The sequence below is a fragment of the Gossypium hirsutum genome, chromosome D11 (genome assembly GCF_007990345.1).
Source record: "Gossypium hirsutum isolate 1008001.06 chromosome D11, Gossypium_hirsutum_v2.1, whole genome shotgun sequence".
Lineage (NCBI taxonomy): Eukaryota > Viridiplantae > Streptophyta > Magnoliopsida > Malvales > Malvaceae > Gossypium > Gossypium hirsutum.
This window is the reverse complement of record NC_053447.1, coordinates 245,502-273,206: the sequence shown is the minus strand read 5'-3', so window position 1 is coordinate 273,206 and position 27,705 is coordinate 245,502. Positions and strand designations below refer to the sequence as shown.

The window sequence follows — 27,705 nt, the reverse complement described above, 5'->3', positions numbered from 1 at the left end:
AAAAATAATGTTAATAAAAATGTTAACAACACTTCACTCAATTTATCATTTTGTGTTTCGTATATTAGGATTGGCTAACTTGAGATGATATAACTATGTTTTGAAGAACCTAACTACATTACACAAAGAGAGTTAAAATACATATTTTGAGTTTAGATATATTGTTTTGTGAAAAATGAGAAGAGGAGATATGATTGCTGAAAAAGAATTTATCTTCTCATCTGACAACCCTCTCCCATTCTTAGAGTGAGCTTAGATAGGTGATTGAATACGATGCAGTACTTTTAACTTATTTTTTATCTCATACTACAATCTAATCTCACCGCCATTGTTATTTTTACTCTAACTACAGATAAACAAACCACCTATCCAAATTCACCATTAGTTACTAAGAACGAAGATAAAGTCGAATACAACATTTGACACAAATATCTATCGAGTGGCGTAAAAGAAAATTATATACTTAATTAAGGAATAAATTAAAATATCTATCATACAAAATCTTATATAGAAAAGAGACTTTAGCTCTCCACTATATCTATTCCTTTTGTTCTTTGGTCATGAATATAATTATAACCGATTCATAAAAAGTATACATATAAAAAGTTGGAAATATCCAACTTCAACATATAATCAATTCAAAAAATTACTTGTAAATTGTTAAAATATTAATTATGCATATAAAGATATCTCCCCTATCAATAATATATTTTCTTTTATATATGAACTAAGTATGTAATACGTTTTTATAATATCAAAATAAAAATAATTTTTAAGATCAATATGATTAAATGGTGTAAATAAAATATGAATGAAAGAGCATTCAAAATAAAACTAAAACGACATTCATAAGGCATAAAACTCGATATATAAAAGGAATGTGTAGAAGTCGATAAGATCCTAGTATTATACAATAATACAAAGAACAATTATAAAGAAACAAAACTGGACTGAATACCTACCAAAATATAATAATGATTTTAAAATAAAGGATGCAGACCAAAGCGATAGATAAAAATTAATAGTATGAAAAACCAACTCATCCTGCGACATCTCAGATGCATGAAAATCTTCATCCTTTGAAATTGATGCAACAAAATCAAAAGGATGACTTAGAACTCGTATGAACCAATTCTGCAACACTGAATCCACTTATAATTTCATTTTTATCTTCCATTCACTTACTGAAATACCTTCCTTAACCTATCTGCAGAAAGGGCTGCTCTCTTATTGGTTGGTTCAAGCACCAGAGCATAGCTAAAATCTGCAGTGCAAAAGGTGCCATTATTGCAACATATATCCAGTACATAAAGGGTTGAAATCCTGAAAAGTCCCAGTACTATAGGAACTGGATCAAACTAGTCCCTATATACTATTAAAAAGAATTCCAAATTGTGACAGACACTTCCTATATAAAAAATATCTTGAATTTTTTTTTTCAATTGCAGTTCAATTCCAACCAAAAGATCTCATTTAATAGTACAGGGACCAAATTGATCTATTTAATAATAGAGGGACTAATTTGATAAGGTCCCTATAATAGAAGGACTTCTGAGGTACATTCACCGTACATAAAGGTTTGAAATTTTCGTATAGAAACAACTTGGATATAAGCACTATGCTGTCATTCTAGAGCTCATTATATGCATGTTAAATTGCAACAGCCATGACAGTATCAGAGTGTTTCTATTCAACAAAATTCTCAAAAAGCATACAAATCCAAACAGGGCATGAGCATTCATAGTCCTTTGTTTTCATTTCTGACTGATCAAGCAGATGGAGCGGCTTGTATATAAAGATAACAATACAGAATACCTGGAACATGAAATGTAAGAACTCACCCTCAATTGCCTCCTTATAGTAACCAAGCATCTCTCTAGCAGTGCCTCTTCGTAAATATGCCTTTACATTCTGACAAATATAACATAGCAAACAATAGTATATAAATGAAAACAAAGAGAAGAACAGTTTATTTTCATATGCAGTCTCTTGAATACTTCATCCTTTGTTAAGAGAAATTTCAGTGAGTGCCACAAGAGAAATAGAAAAGAAACTGCAAAATTTTGTTCCATGATCATCCAAGAAACCAGTTTGATATTGGCCAGCCTCTTCATATCAAACCAAACTCAATCATATAATGGATGTATACATTATTAATAGACAGGGTTCATTTTAAGTATATATAGAATCTTTAAATGCAAATACAACAATTTTACAACTAAACTTTCACTTGATCAAAAGTTATCTAAAGCAGAAGCAATAAAAAAGCCCTCCCTTTTAAATTGATTCGGCACTTACGAAATGCCACAATGTTTTGTACACATAAGCAATTTCATCAATTATTTTACAACCATAACCTTCAAGTTCCATAAAAAAGCTAGAGAATGGCCCACGTAAAATATTGTTTTGTTTGTAAATCAACATTAGTTGATGAATTGGTCAGTAATTTTATTATACAGTATGGATAATGTTTCCTATTTCAAGAAAGCAAACAGTAATTAGAAACATGCTAAAATGGTGAGATCTGAAGTTAATTTGAAATGGAAGGAACACATTGACTAAAAATTTAGAAAAACTTAAAAATAATTGTTTCAAAGAATTTGAATAAATACAGATGTTTATCCACGAAAGTAAATTTTTTAAAATGCTTACTACCTAAAATTATTGTTTGTACTCTTTCCCTACTTGCCTTTAGAAGCAAAAACAATAATCAACCAGATCCTTAGCATCGATTGAATTACATCATATCATTAGAACGAGAAACAAAGCACAATAAGTTGCAAACAGAGACACTTGTTGAAACAGATAATGGAATCATGGAAGAAATTATGATTTTAAGTAAACTTCAATCAAAGATAATGCATAAAAATGCCATGTACGGAATAAAATATACAACAGTTATACAATCAAAATCATTATCTTTTCCAGGAAGAAATTACCTTTTTATCAAGGCTGATAGCTTTGGTACAATCTGTTTCTGCTTGGAGGAAACTGAAGGGGAGGGAAAAAAATCAAGTACCAAAAAACCAGTGTGGATGTAGTTTACTCTAAAAGAGTAAAATTTTACCTTCCTAGTTCTAGATATGCTGCGGCCCTGTTGCTATAATATGTTGCGTTATTGTCACTAAGCTTGATAGCCTCAGTATAAAACCCAATAGCCTTCTGCCATTGCTTATCTTTGTATGCTTGGTTGCCCTAAACCAGAGAATTTGTAAACAGAAAAAAATTATTTAAGAAAAAGGAGAAAATGTGCAGGAAAAGAAAAGGGTTGTGCAACAAAGCTAGCTATGTGATACATACACTAGAATCTAAGAAACAATACAAGGGTAAACCATACAACAGATCATGTACCGAGAACATACGCCAAGCCTTAGTGAAATAAGCTCAGCAAGAGGGCAAATAAAGAAACATATGCACAATTTAACTAAAACAAACAGTTTCCTCTGTTCCTTTCCGGAGTTAACAATTAACAGAAAGCACTGTGATCAAATTTCCTATAGCTACAACAACTTTCCAGAGCAATCTTACTTTTAACAACCATAGCAAGTAAGTACTTGTTTTATAATGTGTCATATTATATACATTATCATTCCAAATTTTTCTCTAGTTTCTAAATTTGGTTCATCTATGAAAACAAACAAAACTAGAACCAGTAAACTCCAACCAAGCCAACCATAAATCAGTCTAATTCATAATATCCATGCCCAGCTAATTACTTCTATTCTGCTAGACTAGACCAGTTCAACACTGAGAAGAAAGAAGCTCTACTGACTGTTGATGCCACAAAAAAGGATTATCAAAATAATACAAATTATGATATGAACTCAATAATCAATATACTCTACATTAAACTTATTGATGAAGTACAATCCAGATTAACTACAAGATGATACTCACCTTTTCTTTAACCGCCTCAGCAGAATGTTCCTGCTTGACAGCATTAGGCGACAATTTAGACTTAGCAACAGTATCAGCATGCTCTTGCAGGGATGAATATACAGTCTGTACTGTATCCAGTAAAAATCGATCACCCCCATGTCTGGCTATGAAGGACACTGAGACTGGGCACTTATCATGATATCCAAGAGGTAGTGTGACCTGCATCATTAATGAAGTACAGATAATTTAAAATAAAATAAAATAAAACCCTTCTAAAACTAAATCTTTTATGCACATCAATATAAGAGAGAATTTCACCTGACAGCAACCAGAGATGCTAGCAATACTCAACAGACTAAAACTACGGTTCTGGTAGTCATCTGAGAAGATTTCCTTACTACCAAGTTTCGGAGGGGGATAAGCAGTGGTAGGAATCACCAGAATTCCATCATCCTGAGCCCAAGAAATAGAAAACAACCACCCTCAAAAAAAGCAGTCCAATAGAATCAAAGTATCAAACAACACTACAAATAAGAGCAGTGCAGATGCATCCACTGACACACATGTTATCTACCTAGAGCAAAAGGAAGTAGAAAAATTCTGTATAATAATTCAACATAAGAGAAAATGTTTTGTCGTGTATCATAAATTGAAAGGGGTGAGGAAAAAATTACAAACATCATTAACAACTATTGAGTTTAAATCATAATGCAAAGGTTCTCGAACAGCGTTGAAGGATAAATTTGGGTATAACATTGCCATTGTTTTTTCCCCCTAAAGAGTGGCCTTTTCTTATAGGAAAAATATACAAAACCGAGTTTGAAAATAACAGAGAGAGAGTCTTTGAGAGAAGTTTGCTTCTCCAACTTCTGATAAAAGAAATTGTACAATCCAGAATCACAGATCAAAAGAACATGAGAATGCTCTCAAAATCTTGAAGGTATTAGTAAAGATTATAAACAAAACCAAGAGCTCACTAGAATTGTCAGCCAAGCCTTTAAACAAACTAAATTAGTAACCTGTCCTCCTCTCCTCCTTCCTTTTCTTTCCTCCTCCCCGTAGCTGAGGGTAAAACATTGCTATATCTGGATACACTATGCTTTGCAATGATGTGACTCAGGACAAACATGAACGACTATGTTTTAAGTCCATATCACTAATTAACTTATTGGTTTGGAGAGTACAAACATGCAGTCTGAATCCATAAATAAAAAACAAGAATATAGATCTGGTCTATAGTTAAAGAGCAGCTTAGATGATCAAGGAACAATTACATGATTAAAAACAATACTACAGCTCAACTTGTTGCACAACTCTAATTCATATGTTTATATGCTAGGGTGCAAGATGTGTACGAACAAGGAGGTTAGATGGGATAACCATCTTTCAACTTCATTCCAGAAAAGATACTAAGTTGAATTGAAATTAAATGCTAAATAAATTGCATTTTTAACTTAACAGGAAATGATTGTTACACTCACAATGTAGAATCTAACAGAACTCTTTACCTTCAAAAGATTATTGACAGCCAAACGCATCTCAGTCCTAACCAATTTGCAAATTTCAATCTCCTTATCCGTCATATCAAGTGTTTCATTTATTTGCGCAGAGATGGCAGAATCAAGAACAGGCTTTTCAGAATGAATCCACTCTCCATGCGTACATTTAAACTCATATCTGGAGAAAGAATACAAAAAGATCTCAATCAGGGCAATCACCCTTATGGTATTAAACAAAGAGCGACTACCTAATAGCCTAGGAAGACTATTAGATAGGCCAGTTAAAGCATCAATAGAAGTCAGGCACAAACAAATTCAACAGTATATTACAGCACAAAAGAAGATATTTCAATGAGAACTTCCTCATCTCTCCAGGTTCCCAACTTGCACAACAAATTGCATGGGATTTCATTGTTACATCTATGTTTGTTGAACTGAAAATAGGGCATAGGAATACAAAAAGCTTTTCAGCAATAATAACAAAAAAGAACATGTGCATGGAAAAACATGAAATAATGAGCAAAAGCTGGAGAAATAGTGAAACTCGGGGTAGGGGGATAAAAGAAATAAGGGAGAGATATCACAAAGAAAACAAGAATTAAAAAATAAATCCAAATTTGAGTAATGAACAATCTTCTTGTTTTAGTAAAGAAAACAAACAATATCCTAAAATTGTCTAGATGCCAGACACTGCACCAGAGACGTAGAAAGATTAAAAATAGTAATACAATAAATCGGAACAATTACATATGTGAAGGATTTATACTTCTGTACTGTAAATTCATAATCTAGAACTAATAGAAATGGAATAGACCTAGCTAATTGTTTGTTGAATCTTTAACCATGGTTTGCCAATATGAAATTTCATAAATGATAAATAAACTAATAATCATCATTCAGCATAGGTAATAACATCAAATGCTAATACGTGTATACAAATTATTAATATGAAAGCTCACCTTCGAAGAATCTGTGCAACATTTGCAAGCAATGTTAAGGATGAAATTTTTGAATCACCATTTATTTTCTGGCTATAAAACTCCTTCAAGCTTGGGACCTTAGAACTGAAGTATTTCTCAAGATTTTCATGCTTCAATACTTGTCCTTAAGTAAGTAAGAGAAAAGTTAGCAATTTGCACAACCCTAAACAACAAAGCAGAACAAATTCATTCACATAAACCCTTAATAAGGCATGTAAGAAAGAACATACTTCCAAAATGCTTCTCAGTGGAATTAGTCACCACTTGTGAAATTCTATCCTTAGGAATCTTTAGCAGTTCAAAACAATCATCAGCTAAAAGGATTTGCTTAGGGTTGCGTTGAACAGAAAATGGAAGTTGCAAGAGCACAAGGCCAACTCGACGAAGAGTGCTAGGATCCTTAGCAAACAATCCTGCAATAATAGTTTGACAAGTCAAACAAATATAATCAAATTTAATAAGTTCCAAATAGAATAGTGACAAGATTTTGACCGACTAAATCACAAAATTAGCAAAGACATGAAACTTAAAGAATAGAATCACAAAAGAAAATATAGTGCCGAATCAGCAAATGACTGATTCGTAATATAATCAGAAGTTCTGTGATCATCACCTAGCACTTTTCTGCTGAGAGACAAATTTAGTTTGACAATGCACAAGGCCACTATTTTTGGTTTGAGGGGAGGGGAGCGGAGGGAAAATAATAGAAAGGAAGGACACCAAAGAAAATATATTATTTAAATTAAAGGGACTGGGGTTGAGCACTCCCATTTCCCTCCAAAGCTACAATTTTTAATTACCCAATTTGGAGAAAACAGAAGGGAGAGGAAAGGATTGAAATATTTAACGTGAAGTCCTTCGATACCCTTGTAATTGCGTTGTGATTTTAATTTTCAAATACACTATAATCCTCAAACTTTGCCATCCGTGCAACCTTTATATCTTTAACAACTCATCCATCAACTATATTTCATCAACCATTTAGTTAAGTCTTCACAAATTCTGGAAAAGAAAAATGAAAATGGAGAAATGAAGATATACAAGTTTAGATTCTTGAATTTCTTCATAAATGGATTGGTTTAGAAAGAACATATTGTTGTATAAAATGATTCCAAATATATATTACCTATGGATTCATTGAAAAAAAAAACTCTCCTTACTTTAATTGTTTTTCTTTCAGACACTGAATTTTCTTAAATAGTTCATGTCAAAGCTACTGACATGATAACTAAAAAATGTAGCGAATTACAGGAGAAATGTAGTATAATATACTGTCTTCTCCTGCCACTACTTTACCAAACAAAAGAATACTTTCATTTCCTTTCCCTTAATTTAAGCTATCCAAACAAAAAAGTGAAGTATCTTTTACTTCACTACAAAAACCTCTCATTTCCTTTTCTTCCTTATATCCTAACATATACTAAATTTAAAACCACATAACGTCAAAATGTATTGTAAGCAGAACACGCAAAAATGCTGTGTAATGGTTCAATATGAAGGGGGGGGGGAGAAAAGAAGAAAAGTTGCAAATTTGTTCAAATCATACATAAATTGAATGTAATTCATGGACTGTAGTTCTTAGCCAGAAGTGCTGAATGGGCATTTTTATTGTATCAGCACCGGCTATTGCTTAATGCTTCTCAACCAATGATTTTATATAACAGGACCAAAAACACAAGAAAAACTATACCCAAGATAGAGAATAAAACCAGGGGAAAACTCATTTGGAATAGAAAACATTGAAGAGATATTCAACTTAGAAGCTGCTTTGAATAGAGAACCATTACCAAATTAAACTTTCAAACAAAATTAAGAGGAAAACAATAGTAAGCAAACTGAATTGCTTTCACTTTTATACACAAAGTACATTGAAACACAAGAAAAGCTATTCCCAAGATAGAGAATAAAACCAGGAGAAAGGGAAAACTCATTCGAAATAGAATCTATTCAAAAAATATTCAACTTAAAGGCTGCTTTGAATAGAGAACCATTACCAAATTAAGCTTTCAAACTAAATTAAGAGGAAAATAATAGAAAGCAAACTGAATTGAAACATGGGCAAACAAACAGCATGTTATAAAACTTATTTAAAACAAGGAAATAATCTAAGAAACTTAAATCAAATCACAACCACTTTTTAGGGAACACAGATGACTGCACATCCCATATGCCATATGGCAACGTGTAAAATTTCATAGTGCATAACACAGCATTTGTTATTCCTTCATACATACCAACAGTGTCGAGGCTTGATGAAACAGGTATAATTCCAGTGTTAGAAATAACACCATATGAGGGCCGGAATCCAATAACACCACAAAAAGCTGCAGGTACCCTTATGCCACCAAGAGTATCGATGCCTACTCAAAGATGTTATATGAAGAAATTAGAGCCAATTTTATTTTATGAAGGATCTTCTAGAATACAATATTTTACAGGGTCACAGATCTCATCATGTTTGATCAAATTGACTCATTAGGGAAATCACAACTTGACAATAACTAGAGTGTAGTAGCATGTCCTAACATATTACAATTAAATATAAAATTACAAATATTTTAGTAAAAAAATGCAAGTTGCAATTGCAGAAAGCCTGAAACAAAGAAAGCTAGGCAGTCAGAAGTGCAAAGCTACCTAAAGAGAAGTCCACAAAATCAGCAGCAACAGCAACAGCTGCTCCACTAGAGGATCCACCGGGAATGCGTGCAGGTGCAGCAGGATTGGTTGGTGTGCTATAGTGTTTATTCTCTCCATGGATACTGAAAATCAAACAAGCAAAAAGCAGCTAGCATCTTGCAAATCTTAAGAACCAAAAAGTTAAATCATGTCTGATGACTACTTCCTAAAACAAGAGACATCTCCATCTTTAGTAAACATGTACCAATATGTTGGGAACCAAGAGGAGTAGAGAGGAAAGGGCTTGGTTCCCCATGTTTGCATATTAAAACTATAAAAAAGGGGGAAATTACAACCTTTTCTGGTTGAAAAAATTAACATGTAATCATTCCCTCCAATTCCCCCAGCCTTTCCCTTCCTCTCCATCCATTCCCCTTAATTCCAACACATTGTTGAAAACCCAAAGTCTGCTTCTCAGGAAAACAGTTTGCAATGGCAAATACCTGTATGCCAGTTCATCCACAACAGTTTTCCCTATACAGGTAGCACCTCCTTCTACAAGGGCCAAAACCACAGGTGATGTGCGAGTAGATGGTTCATGTGTCCTCAACCAGTCTGGATGGCCAAACCCAGTCACATACCCTTCAATGTCAAATCTGATAAGCATGGCATAAATATCAGCTATTAGATGCCACATAGATATTGACAAACATCACGTAGAACATATGAACAAGCAAACATGCTTATATGCATGTCTAACATAAATAATCTGAACTGACAACTTAAAAGTCTAAAACACAAGCATAAAAGAAATTTGAAATGTTCAATTGAATTAACTCTTTCAACAATTTTGCTCGAAAGGAGAAAAAGGAAAAGAAATGGATAATAACAAGCCACTCAGAGGATATTTGAGCAGAAAACCCAAGGCAAAATCTTGCCTCCATATCTTACACATGCTTTGAGAAATAATGGGGCAGTGAATATCAAATTAAATGGATACCTTTACAGACTTCAAATCAAAGCTTTGAAATAAATTGAAATAAACAACCCTGAAAATGAAATACAAGAAATTCCAAAATATTCATAATAGCAAGAAAAACATTTAGGTTATTCTTTTTTGGTTTTTGCTTCCTCGCAAGCTAAAATGTGAAAACATTCAAACTTAACTATTCTATAAAGACATAAAGTCCCGAATTGCATTATTCAAAATATTACTTAGTTTAAAATATTTTTTAACTATTCAAAGTTTTTAATGTTTTATATTCCAAATCATTCTGTATGCATTTCACTTCCATAAAACAAGAACAGGTATTAAAAGCAACAATCAAACCCTTATTAAGGTTTATCAAAACGAGTTAGAATGTCTGTCTTATAGAGAGGAAGTCATTATTTCTTATTCAAATATCAAACTCACAAACTGGATTACTACTAATGGTCAAAAAAGGAAGACAATACACTCAACTAAGTACAGTGACCCTACGCCACTCCATATGTAGCTGAAACTTAGTCGAAGCAACAAAATCCTATTAATAATTTGGGATTTCTTTATTTCCCTAAAGAACAAAGATGCCGTACATATTGACCATTAACCCTAATCACTTCTCTTATCTAAAAAATTAAATGCAGCAGTTTACAGTGACAACAAAACAAAACTAAAAACAATTCATTAATTTCCACTTACTATCACTGCTCGATAAAATGAAACAGTAACAACAAATCAATAGTAAAATAAATTCATTAATTCCCGGTTCCCATCTCTCCTCGACTGCCCAAAAAACCACAACAAACTCAAAAACAAAAGGGATAAAAGAATAGCATACACATCAGAAACGGCGAAATTGAGACCGGTGAGAGGATGGGGAGCTTTAGGAGGAGCAGGCTGAGGCGGAGGAAGCAACTCTAACTTCTGAATAAAAGCCCCAAAGTCGGCTTTAATAGTTTTCTTAAGCCTTTTAGTCATCAGAAAAATTCCAGCTAAACCCAAGCCGAGCAGCACCCATAGATTGGCGGCGTGAGAAGCCATGTCTGCGGCGGTCAGGCCCTAGAAATTTGAATGGGAAAGAAACAAAAATATGATAATAGAAAAAGGAGAGAGAGAGAGAGAGGGTTAGGGTGGGTTTTGAGGATTTTTGGCAGTGCGTGGATGAGACCGCTGGATTGTAGATTTCTACACTCACAGACGGAATATGTGTTGAGTTGCTTTGCTTTGCTTGTTTGCGTGTGTTATCTTTTTGTTTTAATTTTTTCCTTCTAGTTTAGGATAAACTCCACCCATGTTAACTTCAAAATGGGATTGTTTTATTTGTATCATGGGCTGGGTTATCTGGCCCGGCCCGATGGCCCACCCTAAAAATGGGAGGGTTCGAGTTAAAATATGGGCTCGAGCTTAGCAATTTTCTTTCAGGCCGAACTTGGACAAAATTTTAGGCCTATATTTTGGGTCGCGGCCGGGCCTAGAAAACAGACCTAAAATTTTGTCTATGCTCGACCCATGATCACCGCTATTTGTATCACTTAAAATAAAATGAATTTAATTACTCTAAATAAAATAATTGTGTAAATTAATCATTGTTGTTAAATTTCTTTTAACAGATTTATATGCCACATCACTAATTCGTTAAAAAAAAATTTAACCGCACAATTATCTTATTTAAAGTGGCAATTAGTGTAGTTTACTTTTTTTTTATTTATTAGAATAAACTAAATATAAGGTCATTAAACTATTATTGAATGTTTTATTTAAATTATTAAATTGTTAAGTGTTTTTTTAAGTTTAACTAGCAAGCTTCAAGTGACTGACTTAGCAGTCGATACGGTGGATTAGTACCCATCGACGAGTAAACAATTATACCTTAAATTCAAATTAAGTTGACGCTCAATGACGAAGATCAAATAAGAAAACTATTTGGATTTTAGTTCACAAATTTGTAATGTTTAAAATTGTTTCATGAAAAAAATTGGACTGTAAAAGAAAAAGTGAATAAAAAATTTTGATTGATACAAGCGGTGCAAACGAAGAAGGCCATCTAAGAACGAATTTAACGGTCTAGTAATTTAAATGAAGTCCTTAAAATAATTTAGTAGTTATTTGGAATTTTTTAAATTAAATGGTCAAAACGTAAATTTTTTAATTATTTAGTGATATTAAGTGTAATTTATCTAATTTATTAATAAAACATTATAAACACATCATTTAATTTATGGTTTGGTTTTGGTTGTAGTTTTCTGACTGAGTTAGAATTTGTTGTGTTAAAAGTAATTAAAATTTAAAAAAAAATGTTTATCCTAGTGTTTCAATTTATAACTATTTTTGTTATAATTTAAAACATTTTAAATACCCTTAGCAAATAGAGATATATGTGAATTATGTCACCTCTTTTATACTTTTTCCTTAAAATAAGGAAAACCTTTTACCCATTAAATTTAAATATAAAATATTAGTTATTTTCATTTTTAAGGTTAGTAAGAAATTGTTATTAACTATAATTCAAAGTGAATTTATAATATATTAGATTCATAGTGTATGTGGCAAGTATATTTATAAAAAAGATTGATAAAAACAATTGAGAATTTAGTTTTGTCTTCGACTTTTACGAAAATTTATGTACGGTTTATGAAGGAGATACTTCAATTGGCACCTAATGTCACTAAACTATTAATGAGTTTGCATTTTTAATATTTGACTTTAAAAAAATTACAAAATGATCATTGAATTATTCAAAATTTTTCATTCAATTCATTAAACTATAAAAAGTTTTTATTTAAATCACTGACTAGTTAAGCTTTTTTTTTTAATTCGACTAGCTAGCATCAAGCGATCATTGGTACGGTGGATTAAAGCTCATTGATGAGTAGAAGAACATACTTTAGATCCAAGTTTTTTTGACGATAAATATTAGAGACCGAAGAAGAAAATTGTTTGGATTTTAATTCGTAAATTTATAATGTTCAAAGTTATTTCATTAAAAAACTTAAATTGTAAAAGAGAAGTGGAAAGAGGGTTTTCAGTTAGAGTAGGCGGTACGAACGTAGAAAGCCATGCAATAATGATTTTAACAACTCAGTAGCTTAAATAATATTTTTTCAATCATTTAATGACCATTTCGTAACTTTTTAAAATTGAGTGGCCAGAATATTATCTTAATAATAATTTAGTGATATTGATTGTAATTTATCAATTTTATTAAATAAAAATTGAAAATTTTTAAAAGAGATACAAAATACAATCTTACCAATAAACAATCATCAATATAATACATATGAATCATGTCATAAACAGAAGTAATAATTACAAAGCACAAAATCTAGATCGAAATAATTTTGGAGGATGTAAGTGAAAATAAATTTAAACAGACATCATACTTACTACCAAATTTTATTGCTGTTTCGAAACAATTAGTTTATATGAACTTGTTTTAAACAAATAAAAAAACCCACCAAATTTGATTAAACCTCATATTTCATTATAAAAGAACTTCACAAGCCAATGGTCTGTAAAATAACCATAGAGCATCATCGTATTTTACTCTCGAATCAATGTGCATTTTTATTAAGGATTAATCCAATAGGAGCAACGCAACTTATTAAGTTTATTCAAATTAAGTATCTAAATATTTTTTTTATTGATTTGAGTATATAAATTTAATTTCGTTATTAAAATTGATATTCATCGTTAAAAGAAATTGCAGTTAATAAGATAACGTAATGTTACCACCCATTAAAATATAATAAAAAATATTTTATTTTACTATTTATGTTAATATTAAAAAGAACTCCTAAGTGTCTCCCTCCCCCTCAGTTGATGGGAGGGGGAGGGGGAGGGGGAGGGGGAGGAAGCGATGAAGGGATGGTGGATAGGGTGAGAAAAGGGGGAGGAGAGGAGTAAATTTTTTTATTTAATATTAATATAATTATTTTTAATTATATTTTAATGGATGGTGATGTGGTGCGATTCCATTGGCTGGAATTTTTCTGAACGAACACTAATAAGCAAGAACCGATTTCAATAGCAAACCAAAGTTTAAATATCTAAATTAATTAAAAAATAATTTAGATACATAACTCAAACAAAATACTTCCTATTCAATAAAGTCTATTATTATTGACAAAACAATAGTTTTGAGTTTATGCCGAAGGATAACAGAGGTGGCAAGATGGGTGGGAGATTTTTTTTTTAAAACATATTTATTAATTTCATTAATATGAAGTAATTTATAATTATTTCAAAGTAAGATTGGATAGATAAAGTTAAATTCAATCCTAACATAATCCTCTTTTAGAATAATTCACTTAATCTACTTTGAACTCGATTCAAAGAAAAAAATCGAGCTGAGCTAATATAAGGTAATTTATAATTATTTCAATTTAGTAAATGTCGAGTTGAGCTCGAACAGCAAGTTTAATAATACTTGACTTGAATAACTCACTAGCCTTATTTAACTTTTCATATTTTTATATTATTAAATTATTTATTACCCTTAATATATTGTTAACTTTAAATTTAATTATTAAATCAAATTTAAAATTTTGAATTTAAACTTAAATATAAAAATTTATAAATAAATTGAAATAACTCAATTAAATGTTAAGCGAAATTAAACTTGAAAATAAACAAACATCGAGTGCAAACTAAGCTTCAAACTTTGAGTCGATCCCGATAGTAGTAAGTTGGGCTCGGTTGGATTACACCAGTAGGCGTTGTAAATAGAATGCTATGACCCTATCCACACGGCTGTTGCAGTCACACTACATAAAACCCTATCTTCATTCTCTTGTTTCGTCTAAAACCCGCATAACATCAAAGGCTCTTTGAACAGGTTTAAATGGCCACATTACAAAATTTTCTCTCATCATCTTTAACATACAATCTACCAAAGAAAATGTCATCTTCAGCTTTCTTACACCTGAGCACCTCTATCATACGTGCTCGCAATCCCCTCTTTCTTCCTTTTTCTTCCCCGCCCGCCCTCTCCCTCCGCTTCCACCGTTACACTTCCTCTACCGCCGCCCTCGACACACTTAGCGCCAACACCGTTGCCGCTGAGCCTCAATCCCACCCCTGGCCCGAATGGGTCACTTTCATTGACAGATTAAAGTCCAAAGGTTACTTTGTTGAAGCTAATAATACTGTCACTTCCGGTGCTGGCAATGATTATAAGGACATGAATTTTGTGAAAGACGCTTGCATTAGCTTTGCTCGTGACCGTTTCGATCTTTTCAAGTAATTGAGTTCTTTCTCTTTTTCACTTTGCTGCTATTTGCTTATCGTCACTTCCATTTCTCCTCTAAATTAACTCAAAGTTCCTTTTGCTTGTTGTTTTTCTGTTCATTAACATAAATAAAACTATGTGTTTGATTAAAATCAACACTTAATTGGTTAAATGCAAATGCAAAAGCTCACTATTTTTTTTCTCTTTTAAAGACTAGTATTTAGGCTGGTTATTTCCTAAATCTGATGGGGTAGAGTAAATGTGACAATTAAACATAGTCCTAGTTCTTATTTCGTCAAATGGAAGATTATTTCTGTGCTTATGCTCCTACAAAGTTAAAAGAAAGTAGGATTCTGAAGATTCATGAGGGGCAATGCGGTGCAGATTATCTGTTTTGTTGGAGTCAATTTATATAATACTAATGATCACAAATTTAACTTTCATGTTTCTGTTTAATGCAGATTGTTATCTACTGATGATATTGAAACGGTTGTGGGGAGTGGATGTCCTAATGTTCTACGAAAATCCGTTAATTCAGCTAAAAGGTTGAGAGCCCATGTTCATCTCGACGAAGGGGAAGTATGTCGTTTTCCTTATTAGCATTTTAATTCTTTATCTTTAGTTGTATATTGCACATCGCAAGAAATATGCTCTTCATAGGATGAATATGCAGTTATTTAAAATTTATTTGGTTTTTGAACATTCCTATGCCATGGAAAAGTGAAAACTTGTGTGTGGAAAGGCACATTTTCTGCCAACTGCTCCGGCCTATAAGAACTTCAAGTGATGTCAGACTGAAGCACTTTTCTGCAGGTTTGTGGTGCTTGCAATCTGCGTGGTTCTTGCGACAGAGCTTACGTGATACTAAAGGAATCTGAAGCAGCTGCTCGTACTGTGGACATCGTGCGTATATTATTATCTTATGCCCTTGATCCCCTTGTTATTTCGGAGAGAGAGAAACCTCCTGGTAGAGAGCATATTGATGCATCTGCAAGGAATCTACTTTCAGACTTGACAAAATTGAGTGAGACGTCATGTGATGCTGAAATTCCTAAGCTTGCTGCTAAAGCTCGTCCTCGGAAGGAAAAACAAATTAGTGGCAATGATGATGCAGAGTTTAAAAATGTTGAAATGAAGAGAGGAGATTGGATGTGTCCCAAGTAAGTCTTATATGAAGCTTAATTGCTCGAGGTTATTTCCTGAGATCATGTTGAATAGAAAGTGAATGGATATGAACTTTATTCTCCTATGTCATCGCATTCTAAAATCTCTGCATGGAATTTCATGGTTATAAGCCAGGTTTGCTTCTGAATTGCAGATGTAACTTTTTGAACTTCTCTAGAAATCTGCAATGCCTAAAATGCAAAGAAGGTGGCCCTAAAAATGTTCGTGGAGAAGAATTGAGATGAAGAAAGGAGATTGGCTTTGCTCAGAGTGAGTTTCCATTTATCTTCCTAGCTGTCATCATCTATTATTTAATGCTTCCCAATTATGCTAATTGCTTGTTATGAATGTTCAATGGGTGTGAAGCTCATCTTTATCACTATAGTACATTGTCATGCACTTTACTCTTTGTTGGTTCAGATTTCAAAATAATGTCAGAATTTAATTAATATGTTTACAAGTTTGTTTGGATGACATATGTTGAAATGAAGGAATAAGGTCATTAAATTTATTGTGTAATAGTTGGTCAACTAAAAAGTCGGACATGTAGGCCTTACAGTTAAAAGTTATGGTTTGATACAACGGTTGGAAATTATTTTTCTGATGAGTATGACTGTTTGTTCATTCTTCCTTGGCTATTCATTGCTTTTTATGTTACAGGTGCAGTTTCATGAACTTTTCTAGAAATACAAGGTGCTTAAAGTGTAAAGCAGAGGGTCCAAAGAGGGTTGCCACTGATGATGTCCAAATGAAGAAAGGGGATTGGAACTGCCCAGGGTAAGTTTCTTTTTGGTTTATATTGTTAAGAAGCCTTTTTGTTCTTCAAGACTATCCATCTTCAGTATAATTCTATTAAATAGATTTTGTACTGTAGTCCCATATTTTATGATCTGCTAGATGATTTGGCTACATCCATGCTTGTCCTCTTGTTGCAAACTAAGTCTCATGCATATCGTATTAGCATAGATTGTAATAAAACACAATATAAAGTAATGAAAGAAAACAAAGAAATACCATGATGTGCACTAGGATCCTTAGGCTTTAGCATTCACTATTTGCTGCTCCCAGCTTGAGCCCGTGAACAATATATGCTTAATAACATAAAGCTGGTGAAGGGATATTGCAAAACCTAGCTTGCTATTCCTTCAAACCCATGTTTGTTATTGGGTTTTGGGTTCATCTGATTCTTATGCTGTGTATTCTTGGTTTCTTTTTTGGGTTGAAGACATGTATCATGCTTGAGCATATGCCCGCAAAATGAGATGTGTATTTCACATGATTATAGAGTTAACTTTTGCACAAATTGGTTTAATATTCAGTTTTCAAAGATATAAAAGTTTCACCATTCCAATTTGTGGGAGAGAGAAAACAGGGGGGAACAAAGTAAAAACCTGAAAACCAACAAGATCGAAAGTAAAGGGGCTAAATGGAGCCTTTTGAAATTCCATCACATTAAAAGGAATTTAAATATAACTGATGGAATACTTGTCATGGATATACAGGGGATTAACTTGCTTCCGGTCTGCAATTTTTTAAAGTTTGATCCATTCATGCTTATCCTAATATTGATTTCCTCTATGCAGGTGTGGATTTATGAATTTTGCGAGTAATAGGAAATGTTTACGCTGCAAAGTGGCAAGGCCCAAGAGACAGTTAAATCCTGGAGAATGGGAATGCCCTTCGTATGTCTCTCTATTATCCCTCTCAAGTTCAGTTTTGATTGGAAAATTGATATATTACTTACTAGTACAATATCCTGTGCAGATGTGATTTCTTGAATTACAGAAGGAACCAGGTTTGTCTAAAGTGCAAACATGAACGCCCTGAAGAAGCAACAAATGAGTATGATGAGCACACATGGAAGAGACCTCAGCGGTCCTAATAACATGAAGCCTTTGGTATTTGAGTACCATTCTTCAAAGTGCGCAATGGTAAGTGATTGCTGTCTGCTGCATGTTTGTCAAAGCCTATGGCTTGCTTTTGAGTTTTGGGTTCACATAGTATAGTTGTAGTTTGCCAATTTTTGCGGTTACAATGTATCATGCAAATTTTTACACTTATGCAGGATGATGGAAAGTTTACGGTTTTTCTTTTCCCCCCTTTTTGTGGCCATCAAAGCTCATAGTTTGGTAGACTTTAGGAAAATAAATAGGGCGTCTACCAAAATCGATCATGTAAATAGTAAATCACTAGTTTTCAACAAATCTCCAAAACTAGGGAGTAAAACGATCAACATTGGAAAAAAAAAAAAATGTAACATGGAGACTCTAATATTTTAAAAAATAAACAAATTAATCTTTATACATTTGAACTAAAAGTTTCAAAAAATAGGCAAATTAATCCGGGACAGGCCATCTGCAACTCTATTGTTGTCCCTGACTGTGTGCCAAAACTAGACCCTCCAATCCCCCCTTCAAGGAGCACGAACCAAGGGTAATACCAGTAACTTATTATCTGCTGCATAACCGTTGCAGAATAACTCAATTAGCCCAATCACTTTCAACATCGACCTGGTGAAAGCCTCTGCTCCAAGCAAACATAAGACCCTCGTACATGGCCCTCACCTCAACCTGGAAACTATCTGTCTCACCTACTTCCATTGAGAAACCAGTTACCCAATTTCCATTAGACCCCCGAATAACTCCCCCAATACCTGCACTAGGTATGTGACTCGTGAAAGAGCCATCAATATTCAGCTTGACCCACCCCTTTTTCTGCGTCTGCCATGGCTGTGTAGTGACCTGACTACTCTTAAAACAGTCCTTCATTCTAGCATCTGAATAGCTTCTCGTCCAAGCCACACTAGTAGAGATTAATTTATGGCTACTACTGCTCATTTTCTTGAAAACCAAATCATTTCTATTTTTCCATAGCAGCCAACAAGTTGTAGAGAAAAGGTTGGCTACTCACCTTCAACCAGTACAATGTCCCCCTTATTTTTCAGATACCATTGAAGCCAACCATTGCCCGATGTTGTCAAGAACGAGTTCCGAGATGCAGCAGGTAGGATGGCTCTCCAAATCCCCTTAGCAAAGTGACAATTTCTCACTGTCTGCAATGTTGTTTCTGAGAACTCACCGCATCGTGGGCAAAAGCCTTCCTCTGTCATACATCTATGCCTTCGCTCATCATAGTGAGTAAACGTGACTGGCCAAGTAACCATAAGAAGACTCGAACACGCTGTGGAGCAAGGACCTTCCAAGTTTCAAGACATAAATTACAAGAATTCATCACACCATTATCAAACAAACAGCCATATGTTTCAGCCATTGAGAAACGACCCCCCGATGACCATCTCCAAGTGAGTTGATCAGGACCTCCATCAAGCATTGGGGGCATTAAACCGACAATTCTGTTAACAATGAGTGGAGGCAAAAGAGTTTCTAAACGATGACAGTTTTGTCAACCCTCGCTCCAGGTATGTGATATGGTTTAAGGGGGCCAACATCATTCCAAAAACTAATCAATCTCCCATCACCAATGGACCAAACTACTCCCTTCGTCACGTGATGCCAAACGTTGGATAAGGAGCGCCAGATATAAGAGTGGTTACTACAGTTGATATACACCAGGATCATTCCATGTACATTATACTTATTACGTAAAATACGTACCCAATATGCATCAGTATTAGCAAGGAGACTAAGCCCAATTTGAGTAGAAAAAGCTTGTTCTGCACTTGGAGACACCGAACACCTAGACCCCCTTTGTCAATTGGTCTACAGCAGTCTTTCCAGCGAACAAGAGCGGGCTTCTTTTTTGTGTAATTGGATCCCCAAATGAACCCACAGGTTATTCTTTCGATCTCCCGGCATGCAGAACCTGGCATGTGAGCAGAACTCATGGAATAATTTAGGATAAAAAGGAGTACAAACTTCGCTAAGCTAATCCTACCGGGCATAGAGAGTTGACGGGCATCCTACCCATTAAACTTGGATCATACCTTATCCTCAACAAACTGAAACGTGGAGATTGTGACGCGCTTATGAAAAATTGGCATTCCAAGATACTTTCCCAAATCTGTCACCATAATAAACCTGAGTCTCTCACTTGTGGCCAAAGTAGTCGGATCCGGTGTGTTGGAAGAGAAAAAAATTTGAGTCTTCTGCTTATTGATCTTGTGGCCCGAAGCTTGGCAAAAAGAATTCCAGAACTTCATTAACTATCATAGCCTGACGTAAATCTACTCGACAAAACAATATTAGGTTAGAGAAAGAGCTGGACCTCTACGGGAAAGCATCAACGGTTCCCAATTCTTCTCCGCAACAGCCTGATCAATCAAATGCCCCAGTCGCTCCATTCCCAAGACAAAAAAATATGCAGACAATGGGTTCCCTTAACGCACCCGGCGAGATGGAAGAAAAGACTCCAAGACTGAACCATTCCAGAGAAATTGCATGGATGCCGAGGTGACACAGTGCATAATAACATTGACGAATGAAACAGGAAGACACGCATCCAATAAAGAGTCTTCAAGAAAATTCCATCGGATCTTGTCATAAGCCTTTTCTAAATCGACCTTGATCGCCATTCACCCACCGTTGTATGGAATATGGATAGCTTCTTGAGCAACTTCGCAATGTTCCTCCTAGTTTTGTGCAATCTACTTTTGCATGACCGAACATAAATGATTAACAAAGGTCTTCGTAATAACTTCATAGAGAACCGTACAAAAGTTGATACGTCGAAATTGGGCTAAAATCTCTTCTCCCGTCGCTTTTGGGATTAAGAGCAACAAAGTTCTATTAAGGTTAGGATCCTACCTAGACCCTTGGAACACCCGTGTCACAAGATCTAGCACACTACCAACAATGATAAAATTTCTCATGGATCCATCAATACCCAAAGTGGTGCCATACTAAAGACCGCCTGCCTAATTTCATCCATTGAAACCTTACTAACCAACAAGTCCTTCTCCCATGCATTAAGAAAAGGAAATTGGCCCGAAAAAAGTAGACGAGGAGTTGATTGCGAATCCACAATGTACAACTGTTTATAAAAATTCACTGCATGGCATCAGAGAATGTCACTCTCAAAGCACCAATTACCAACAATCTTAAGAGCCTCAATTTGATTCATCTTCCTACGGGGCAAAGTTTTGCTATGAAAGAATTTCATATTCCTATCGCCATTAAGAAGCCAATCGCTTCTCGGTTTCTGGTACCGGAGGATCTCTTCCTGACTCAAGATGCTCTCAAGCTCAACTTTAAGTACTTGTTCCTGTCCTTGGAGTCGATTGGTGTCAAAATATTTGAGAGCTTTCTGAACCCAACCCAATTGCAAAGATGTTACCATAAACACATTTATCCCACTCTTAGACTTTCAAAGTAAAATCATCCAAGTTAGTAACAATATCCTGAGTCCAGTTCCAAGTTTCTTGTACAAGACCTCGAAATCGAGGGTGCAATAACCAACTAGCTAAGAAACAAATTGGTCGATTAGTAGTAATGTGCGGCCTTGAAGACAGACAATAAAATCGGTTGATGATCAGACTTGGGTCTAGGAAGGTGCCTACGTTACTTTCAGGAGCGATCACATTCCATAGATCATTACAAATTGCTCGATCGAGTTGCTAAAAAGGTTAACCCGATTCCAAGTGAACATAGGTCCCTGAGATCCCATGTCATGAAGACCATTATAAAAAATAAATGAGCGAAGAAGGTTAGACCCCGTCCACATCAACTCCACTCCACCTTCCTCATCTCCGTGCAGAATTGAATTAAAATCACCAGATAAAACCCAAGGTTCAGCAACATCCATAGCCAAACGATTGAGATCCTCCCATGAAAGCCTTAAGAGCCTGAGGACTAGCAGAAACAGCAGTGCAAAGGACAGGCATAATTTTTTTCCAATATAGCAAAAATGATTGTGGCCAGTATGTCCATTGCAAAGTTAGATTGATTTATTTGGTATATATATATACATACAAATATTATTTTATTGAACCAGGAAGGCAATTTCATCATGGATACTTGAAAATTTCTGAATCAATAATGCATGTATAATTTTGAAGTAAACAAACTATTTAATTCGATAAAGCAAAGAACCCAACCGAAATTAGCATAAAGTACATGTTTTGATATTAGAGGCAAAAGATCGTTTTTCAACTTATGTTAATCTTTTTTGGACTAGAATATTCTCTATGGTACAATGTAGGAGCTCTCTAGAACAGGGCCAAAGAAGCCGATCTATACATTTTTGCTATGGAGATTTTACTTTTGAAAAAAACACATCTAATCTTAATACCAACACTGACAATTAGCGTGCAGCAGGTACAACATGCTCATTAGGTTCGTGTGCCCCCGCAGCAGCAATAGCATGCCTGCGTTGTCGCTCACGAAGGTATAGAACAGTGAGTAGACAGACAAATAGTGTCAATATTGTTGCATTTCCTTCCTCCATGATCACATTCTCCACCCATTCTTCAACTCTAGGATAAACTTCCGGCAGGGAATCAATTACGTGGACCTAATCGAAACAACAAAATAGCAATGAGTCAGAAGACCTAACTAAAACAGCTGGTATAAAAACAGTTTCGAGATTCATGTACTTGGCAGAAATTCCGATCACTGTCTCAAGGAGGGAATCCAGAACCAAGGATACTAAATTTTCATTATCAATATCTACACACTGCCAAGTTGCTTTCACAGGGTCTGAAGATGTTAGGCTCAGCTCCAGTTTTACAGTTAAAAAGTCCATGTGGTCAATGGAATGCGGACTAGAGGTTGCATTTGTATAACCGGAACACGGGACAGGGTGAGGACAAGTAGTAATGGAGAAACAGTACATATTACAACTGAAGTTACCATCCAAATATGAGTGTGTGTATAAAAATATATATCCTGTTCACTCTGTTAAATCACTTGTATTCAACTGTAAGCATTTGACAGAGTGAACAGGACATAATTGCATTAAAGATTGAACAGGGTTTGATCTTCAGACATGCTCAGGCAGGGAGAGGCAAAAACAGGACATATACCACAAAGAGCAACTCACCAGGAAACAGTCAGCATAGTTCTTTCGTACCCACAAACTTGCCAGTGCCAGTGTGACAGGCAACTTTGCTGCAGGATCTAGCTCTAATGCCTGATCATAGTACCGCTTGGCAAGATGGAGGTCAAAAGGAAGTCCTTGGCCATGCTCATGCATGTATCCCAGGTTGAACATAGCTTGAGCATTCGATTGGGATTTTGCATGTATGTAAGCTTCAGCTGCACGCTCATAATCCCTCACAGTTCCCTGAAAAAGAGAAGAAAATAGTTACAGAAAACCTCAGCCAAGTAATAAGATAGCAATATGCTCGGGTAAAGATTATCCCAAAAAGTAGACAGTACTTCTCTATAGAGACTAAGATACATACTCTGCCATAGTAATATGCATCCCCAATAAGTAATGCTGCATGTTCGTTACCCTGCTCAGAAGCTTGCCACCACAAAGAATGAGCACGTTGATGCCTTTCTGCATCTGTGCAAACCCCAGATTCACCCATGCACATGCTGCGCTCACCATACTTGTCAAGGATCCATGCAGCATTACTCTGTGCTATCTCGTAACCTAGCTCAGCCATCCTAGAATACAAGAGGAATGCTTTGCCCATGTCACCTTTTAGGTATGATTCAAGTGCCCATCTAGAGAGGGAACTCCATGGTCCCCGTTCGGCAACTAGCTTGTATAATGCAGTAGCCTGGAAATGGGGAACAAACTCTAATTATAATGTACACGGACATTAAGATCATTCATGATCCTAAAGGGATTCATGTCACAATTCATGCATGAAACATAAACAAAGGTGAGCTATAATTATTGCAAACTTTTTTCTAAAGTAATTATAAGTTTCAAAATCTTCTACAGTGATCGGAGATTCGTTTTCCTTTTAGGAATGAAACTGAAATACTGATGAAAGCTCTAGCATGCATATATTAACACTAAAACCTCAATGTAAATCAGGGAAATTTTCTGAAAAAACATTCCCCTGGTAATACATGCAAGGTGAAATTATTTCAAAAAGAAAACATAAATATAGAACCTTGAGGTTAAGCAAATGGAGTTTAAGTATGTCATTCATAAAGATATAGAACTCTTAAGAAGGCAATAAGTTAAAAAACCAAAAAACTATAAGCATAAACCATGCTATTTACCATAGGAAGATTCTTTTTAAGCCCAACACCAGTACGAAACATCTTAGCCAACTGATAAAACGCCTTTGGTTGACCTGCATTGGCTGCCACAATAAAACACTTACAAGCAATCTTCACATCCCTCTTCACTCCGATCCCTTTAAGGTACATTACTCCTAAATTATAGTGCCCACCAGCATCTTCATTATCAGCAGCCTTGTCGAAGTATTCTTTTGCCTGCACAAAAGAAAAGAATCACATTCTGGCCCAACTCTGCACTTAACATACCAACTATAACCACACGCTATCCAGATATAGTTTTTTGTCTTCACTCTTAAGAGGTTTGAAACTGTACATTTTTCTTTTAAAAAGGGAAAAATTTATCCAATGAATTTTCAGTAGCCTCAAATCTTACAAAAAGGAACAAACAACAGCCATGGAAATGACCAGTTATTCTTAGACTCAAAACTATGTATATCTAACCCATTAATAACTGTCATCAATCTAAGCTATAAAACATCATGATCCATCCAGATTAGTAATAGAAGAAAGAAAAACTTTAAAATAGAAATCAGAATAAGTCTGCCATAAGTTTCAAATTATAAAACATTCAATGAAGTGAAAAACTATAAACCAGTGCAAGTATAGCCTAACAGCATTGAATATAAAGATAATTCATATTGAACTAAGATTTTCAGGTAAACAACGTAAGCCAAGAACATCTGATTTGAAAGCACAATGCCTAAGTCAAGACACCGGCACAAGTAAAAAACAAGGCACACTGATCTAAAGCACGGTCGATATAACAAGACAAAAGAAAAATTAGTGAAGAGAAAAATGAACATACTTTGGTATAGTTCTTCTCCACACCATAGCCTTTAACATGTAAATAACCCATCCCATTGTAAGCTGAATAAAGCCCATGTTCGGATGCAAGTGAAAGCCACTCAAGTGCCTTGGTATAATTCCTTTCAACTCCAGCTCCTCTAGCATAAATCTCACCAAGAAGTTCAAGAGACCTAGGCTCCCCTTTATCCACAGCTTTCAAAAACCACATCAAAGCCTTGGTATGATCACGGCGCAACCCTCTCAATCCGAAATAGTAAAAAAGACCCATTTTGTACATAGCACCGGCATTCCCTTTCTGTGCTTGATATTCCAATATCTGAAAATCTTCATCGTCTTCCCCTCTTGATTTCTTCAAAGCTTCCTTGTTCTCCTCAGCTCCATTGTGTATCCTAATCGGTTCTATTACCGGCGAATCTTTGGATATCAAGAAACTGTTTACCGCTATTTCTGCCAGTTCAGCATATAATTTAACAGCTTTTTCATGCATCTGAAAGTTTTAAAAAACAATAAATGTTTAGGAAAATTGGGGGAAAAGCCACAAAAGGGGATATCAGATTTCTTTAAAAAAATAAAGGAAGAAAGAAAAGAGAAGCTTACATCTTGACGCGAGTAAGTGTAAGCCAAAGCCATCTTGGACTGGGCATTACCACCTTCGGCAGCGAAATAATGATTCAAAAAAGCTTTAGCTTTGTTTCTCTCACGCATCATCCCCATCCCGTACAGAAAGCCTAACACCGAACGAGCGTGCGGATCACCGTCCGTATTAGCAGCGGTCTCGATCTCAGCTGCGGCTTCCTCCATCAACCTGGCGTCTCCGTTGTTGGAAGCGGAGATGATTTTATGGACGGCGGCGTAGTAAGAATCGAGGGAAGTATCATGAGAAGGGGAGAGAAGGGTAGTAGGTGGCTCGAAGAGACGGCGCCAAGATCCAGGATCGAGCTCGTCATCAGGCTTAACATGAGTACCGCCGAAGTCATCGTCGTCCAAAGAAGAATCGGAATCGAGAGGGGAAGCGTCGTCGTTTTGGACATCCTTGAGGTCGTCTTGGGAGAGAACGAGAACGAAAGGGCGGGCGAGGAGGGGAAAGGGGAAAAGGGAGAAAAGGAGGAGGAAGAGGAAGAGATGGCAGCTTGACCTAGACATGATGATGATGATGTGGGTGTGTGTCGGAAACAGGGAGGATTTGTCGGAGCACTGGATTTGTTGGGGGAAAAGGAAAAAGAATACCTGTGCTTTGGGGGGGAGAAGAAGTCAGATGAGATCAGAAGACGGTCGAATCGAGATATCCATTCCAGAGACTGAAAGAGAAACAGAGATAGAGAGAGAGAGAGGGCTTCATTTTTGCCACGTTTACATTTCTCATTCACCCAATCACTTTTTGCCATGTCAGCCTGCATCATTCGGTTTCCCTTCAATTATTTGGTTAACATTTTGATACAAGTCCCTTTACTCTTCTCAATTTGAGAATTTAGTCCCTGTACTTTTATTTCTATGACTTCAGTCATCTACTTTCCATATTTCAAAATTCAGATCCAATTGTTAACACTGATTTTTTTTTATTAAATTTGTGAGTGTGACATTTTAATATAAAAAATACTCATTTAGTAGCAATGTAATTGAAAAAAGATATTGTAATGAACCTGAATTTTAAAATCTAAAATGTAGGGGACTAAATTACTAGAAATAAAAGAATAAGGACTAAATTTCAAAGTTGAGAAGAGTACGGGATTGATGGCATATTTTAACCTTGTTTTTCTACTTAATCCATAAAAGGGATAAATAATTTTTGACCCCTGAACTTGGCAACTAGGTTCACTCTAGTACACATACTTTTTTATTCACTTTAGCACTTAAACTTGACAACAAAGTCTATTTTGGTCCCTAAACATGAAAAATATAAAAGTTTGGTGATGAAACTTCAAAAAACAAAAAGTTTGATGATGTGACATTCTTAGATTGTATCGCATAATGACACATCCTGTGTTTTAATAGTCAAATTGGTGGTTGAATAGGTCAAAACACTAGTTACCAATTCAACTAGTTCAATCGGTTCGACTCTTAGATCAATAATAATTAAAATTTCATGAAATTTTTAAAAAATAAAAAATTTTATTAAACGAGATTGATTTGTTCAATGGTTGATTTTTTGTCTCTATTTTCGATATTTACCAATTTCAAATAGTTTTCGAGTAAATTGGTTCAAGCCCTTTGTTCGGATCGTTATATCCATCAATTTTTTGTTCATCCGATCCAATCTTGTTCTAGTAACACTGGCTATATCATTAAATCTTAATAAAATACAAGCTCAAGGACCAAAAAGATCAAAATGAACAAAAAAATATATAAATACCAAAGTGGACCTAATTACCATATTCAAGAGTCAGAAATTATG

The 27,705-nt window shown here is 34.9% G+C and overlaps 2 protein-coding genes and 1 pseudogene across 2 annotated transcripts; 1 reads left to right on the top strand and 2 right to left on the bottom strand.

Moving 5' to 3' along the window:
• Positions 1-851: 851 nt before the first annotated feature.
• LOC107904681 (outer envelope protein 64, chloroplastic) lies at positions 852-11,246 on the bottom strand. The gene is made up of 13 exons (XM_016831133.2): positions 10,795-11,246; positions 9,478-9,630; positions 8,993-9,117; positions 8,593-8,718; positions 6,589-6,771; positions 6,338-6,482; positions 5,388-5,556; positions 4,198-4,332; positions 3,898-4,098; positions 3,068-3,195; positions 2,940-2,991; positions 1,842-1,911; positions 852-1,264 (listed from the first exon to the last, which is right to left on the bottom strand). Exons 1-13 carry the CDS (start codon positions 10,995-10,997, stop codon positions 1,182-1,184), a joined length of 1,773 nt encoding a protein of 590 aa, XP_016686622.2. The 5' UTR covers positions 10,998-11,246; the 3' UTR covers positions 852-1,181.
• A 3,390-nt stretch (positions 11,247-14,636) lies between these two features.
• Positions 14,637-18,433, top strand: LOC107904684 (zinc finger protein VAR3, chloroplastic-like; annotated as a pseudogene).
• A 3,971-nt stretch (positions 18,434-22,404) lies between these two features.
• LOC107904686 (ERAD-associated E3 ubiquitin-protein ligase component HRD3A) lies at positions 22,405-26,696 on the bottom strand. The gene is made up of 6 exons (XM_016831135.2): positions 25,911-26,696; positions 25,312-25,800; positions 24,486-24,701; positions 23,708-24,031; positions 23,344-23,586; positions 22,405-22,815 (listed from the first exon to the last, which is right to left on the bottom strand). Exons 1-6 carry the CDS (start codon positions 26,454-26,456, stop codon positions 22,606-22,608), a joined length of 2,028 nt encoding a protein of 675 aa, XP_016686624.2. The 5' UTR covers positions 26,457-26,696; the 3' UTR covers positions 22,405-22,605.
• Positions 26,697-27,705: the final 1,009 nt, after the last annotated feature.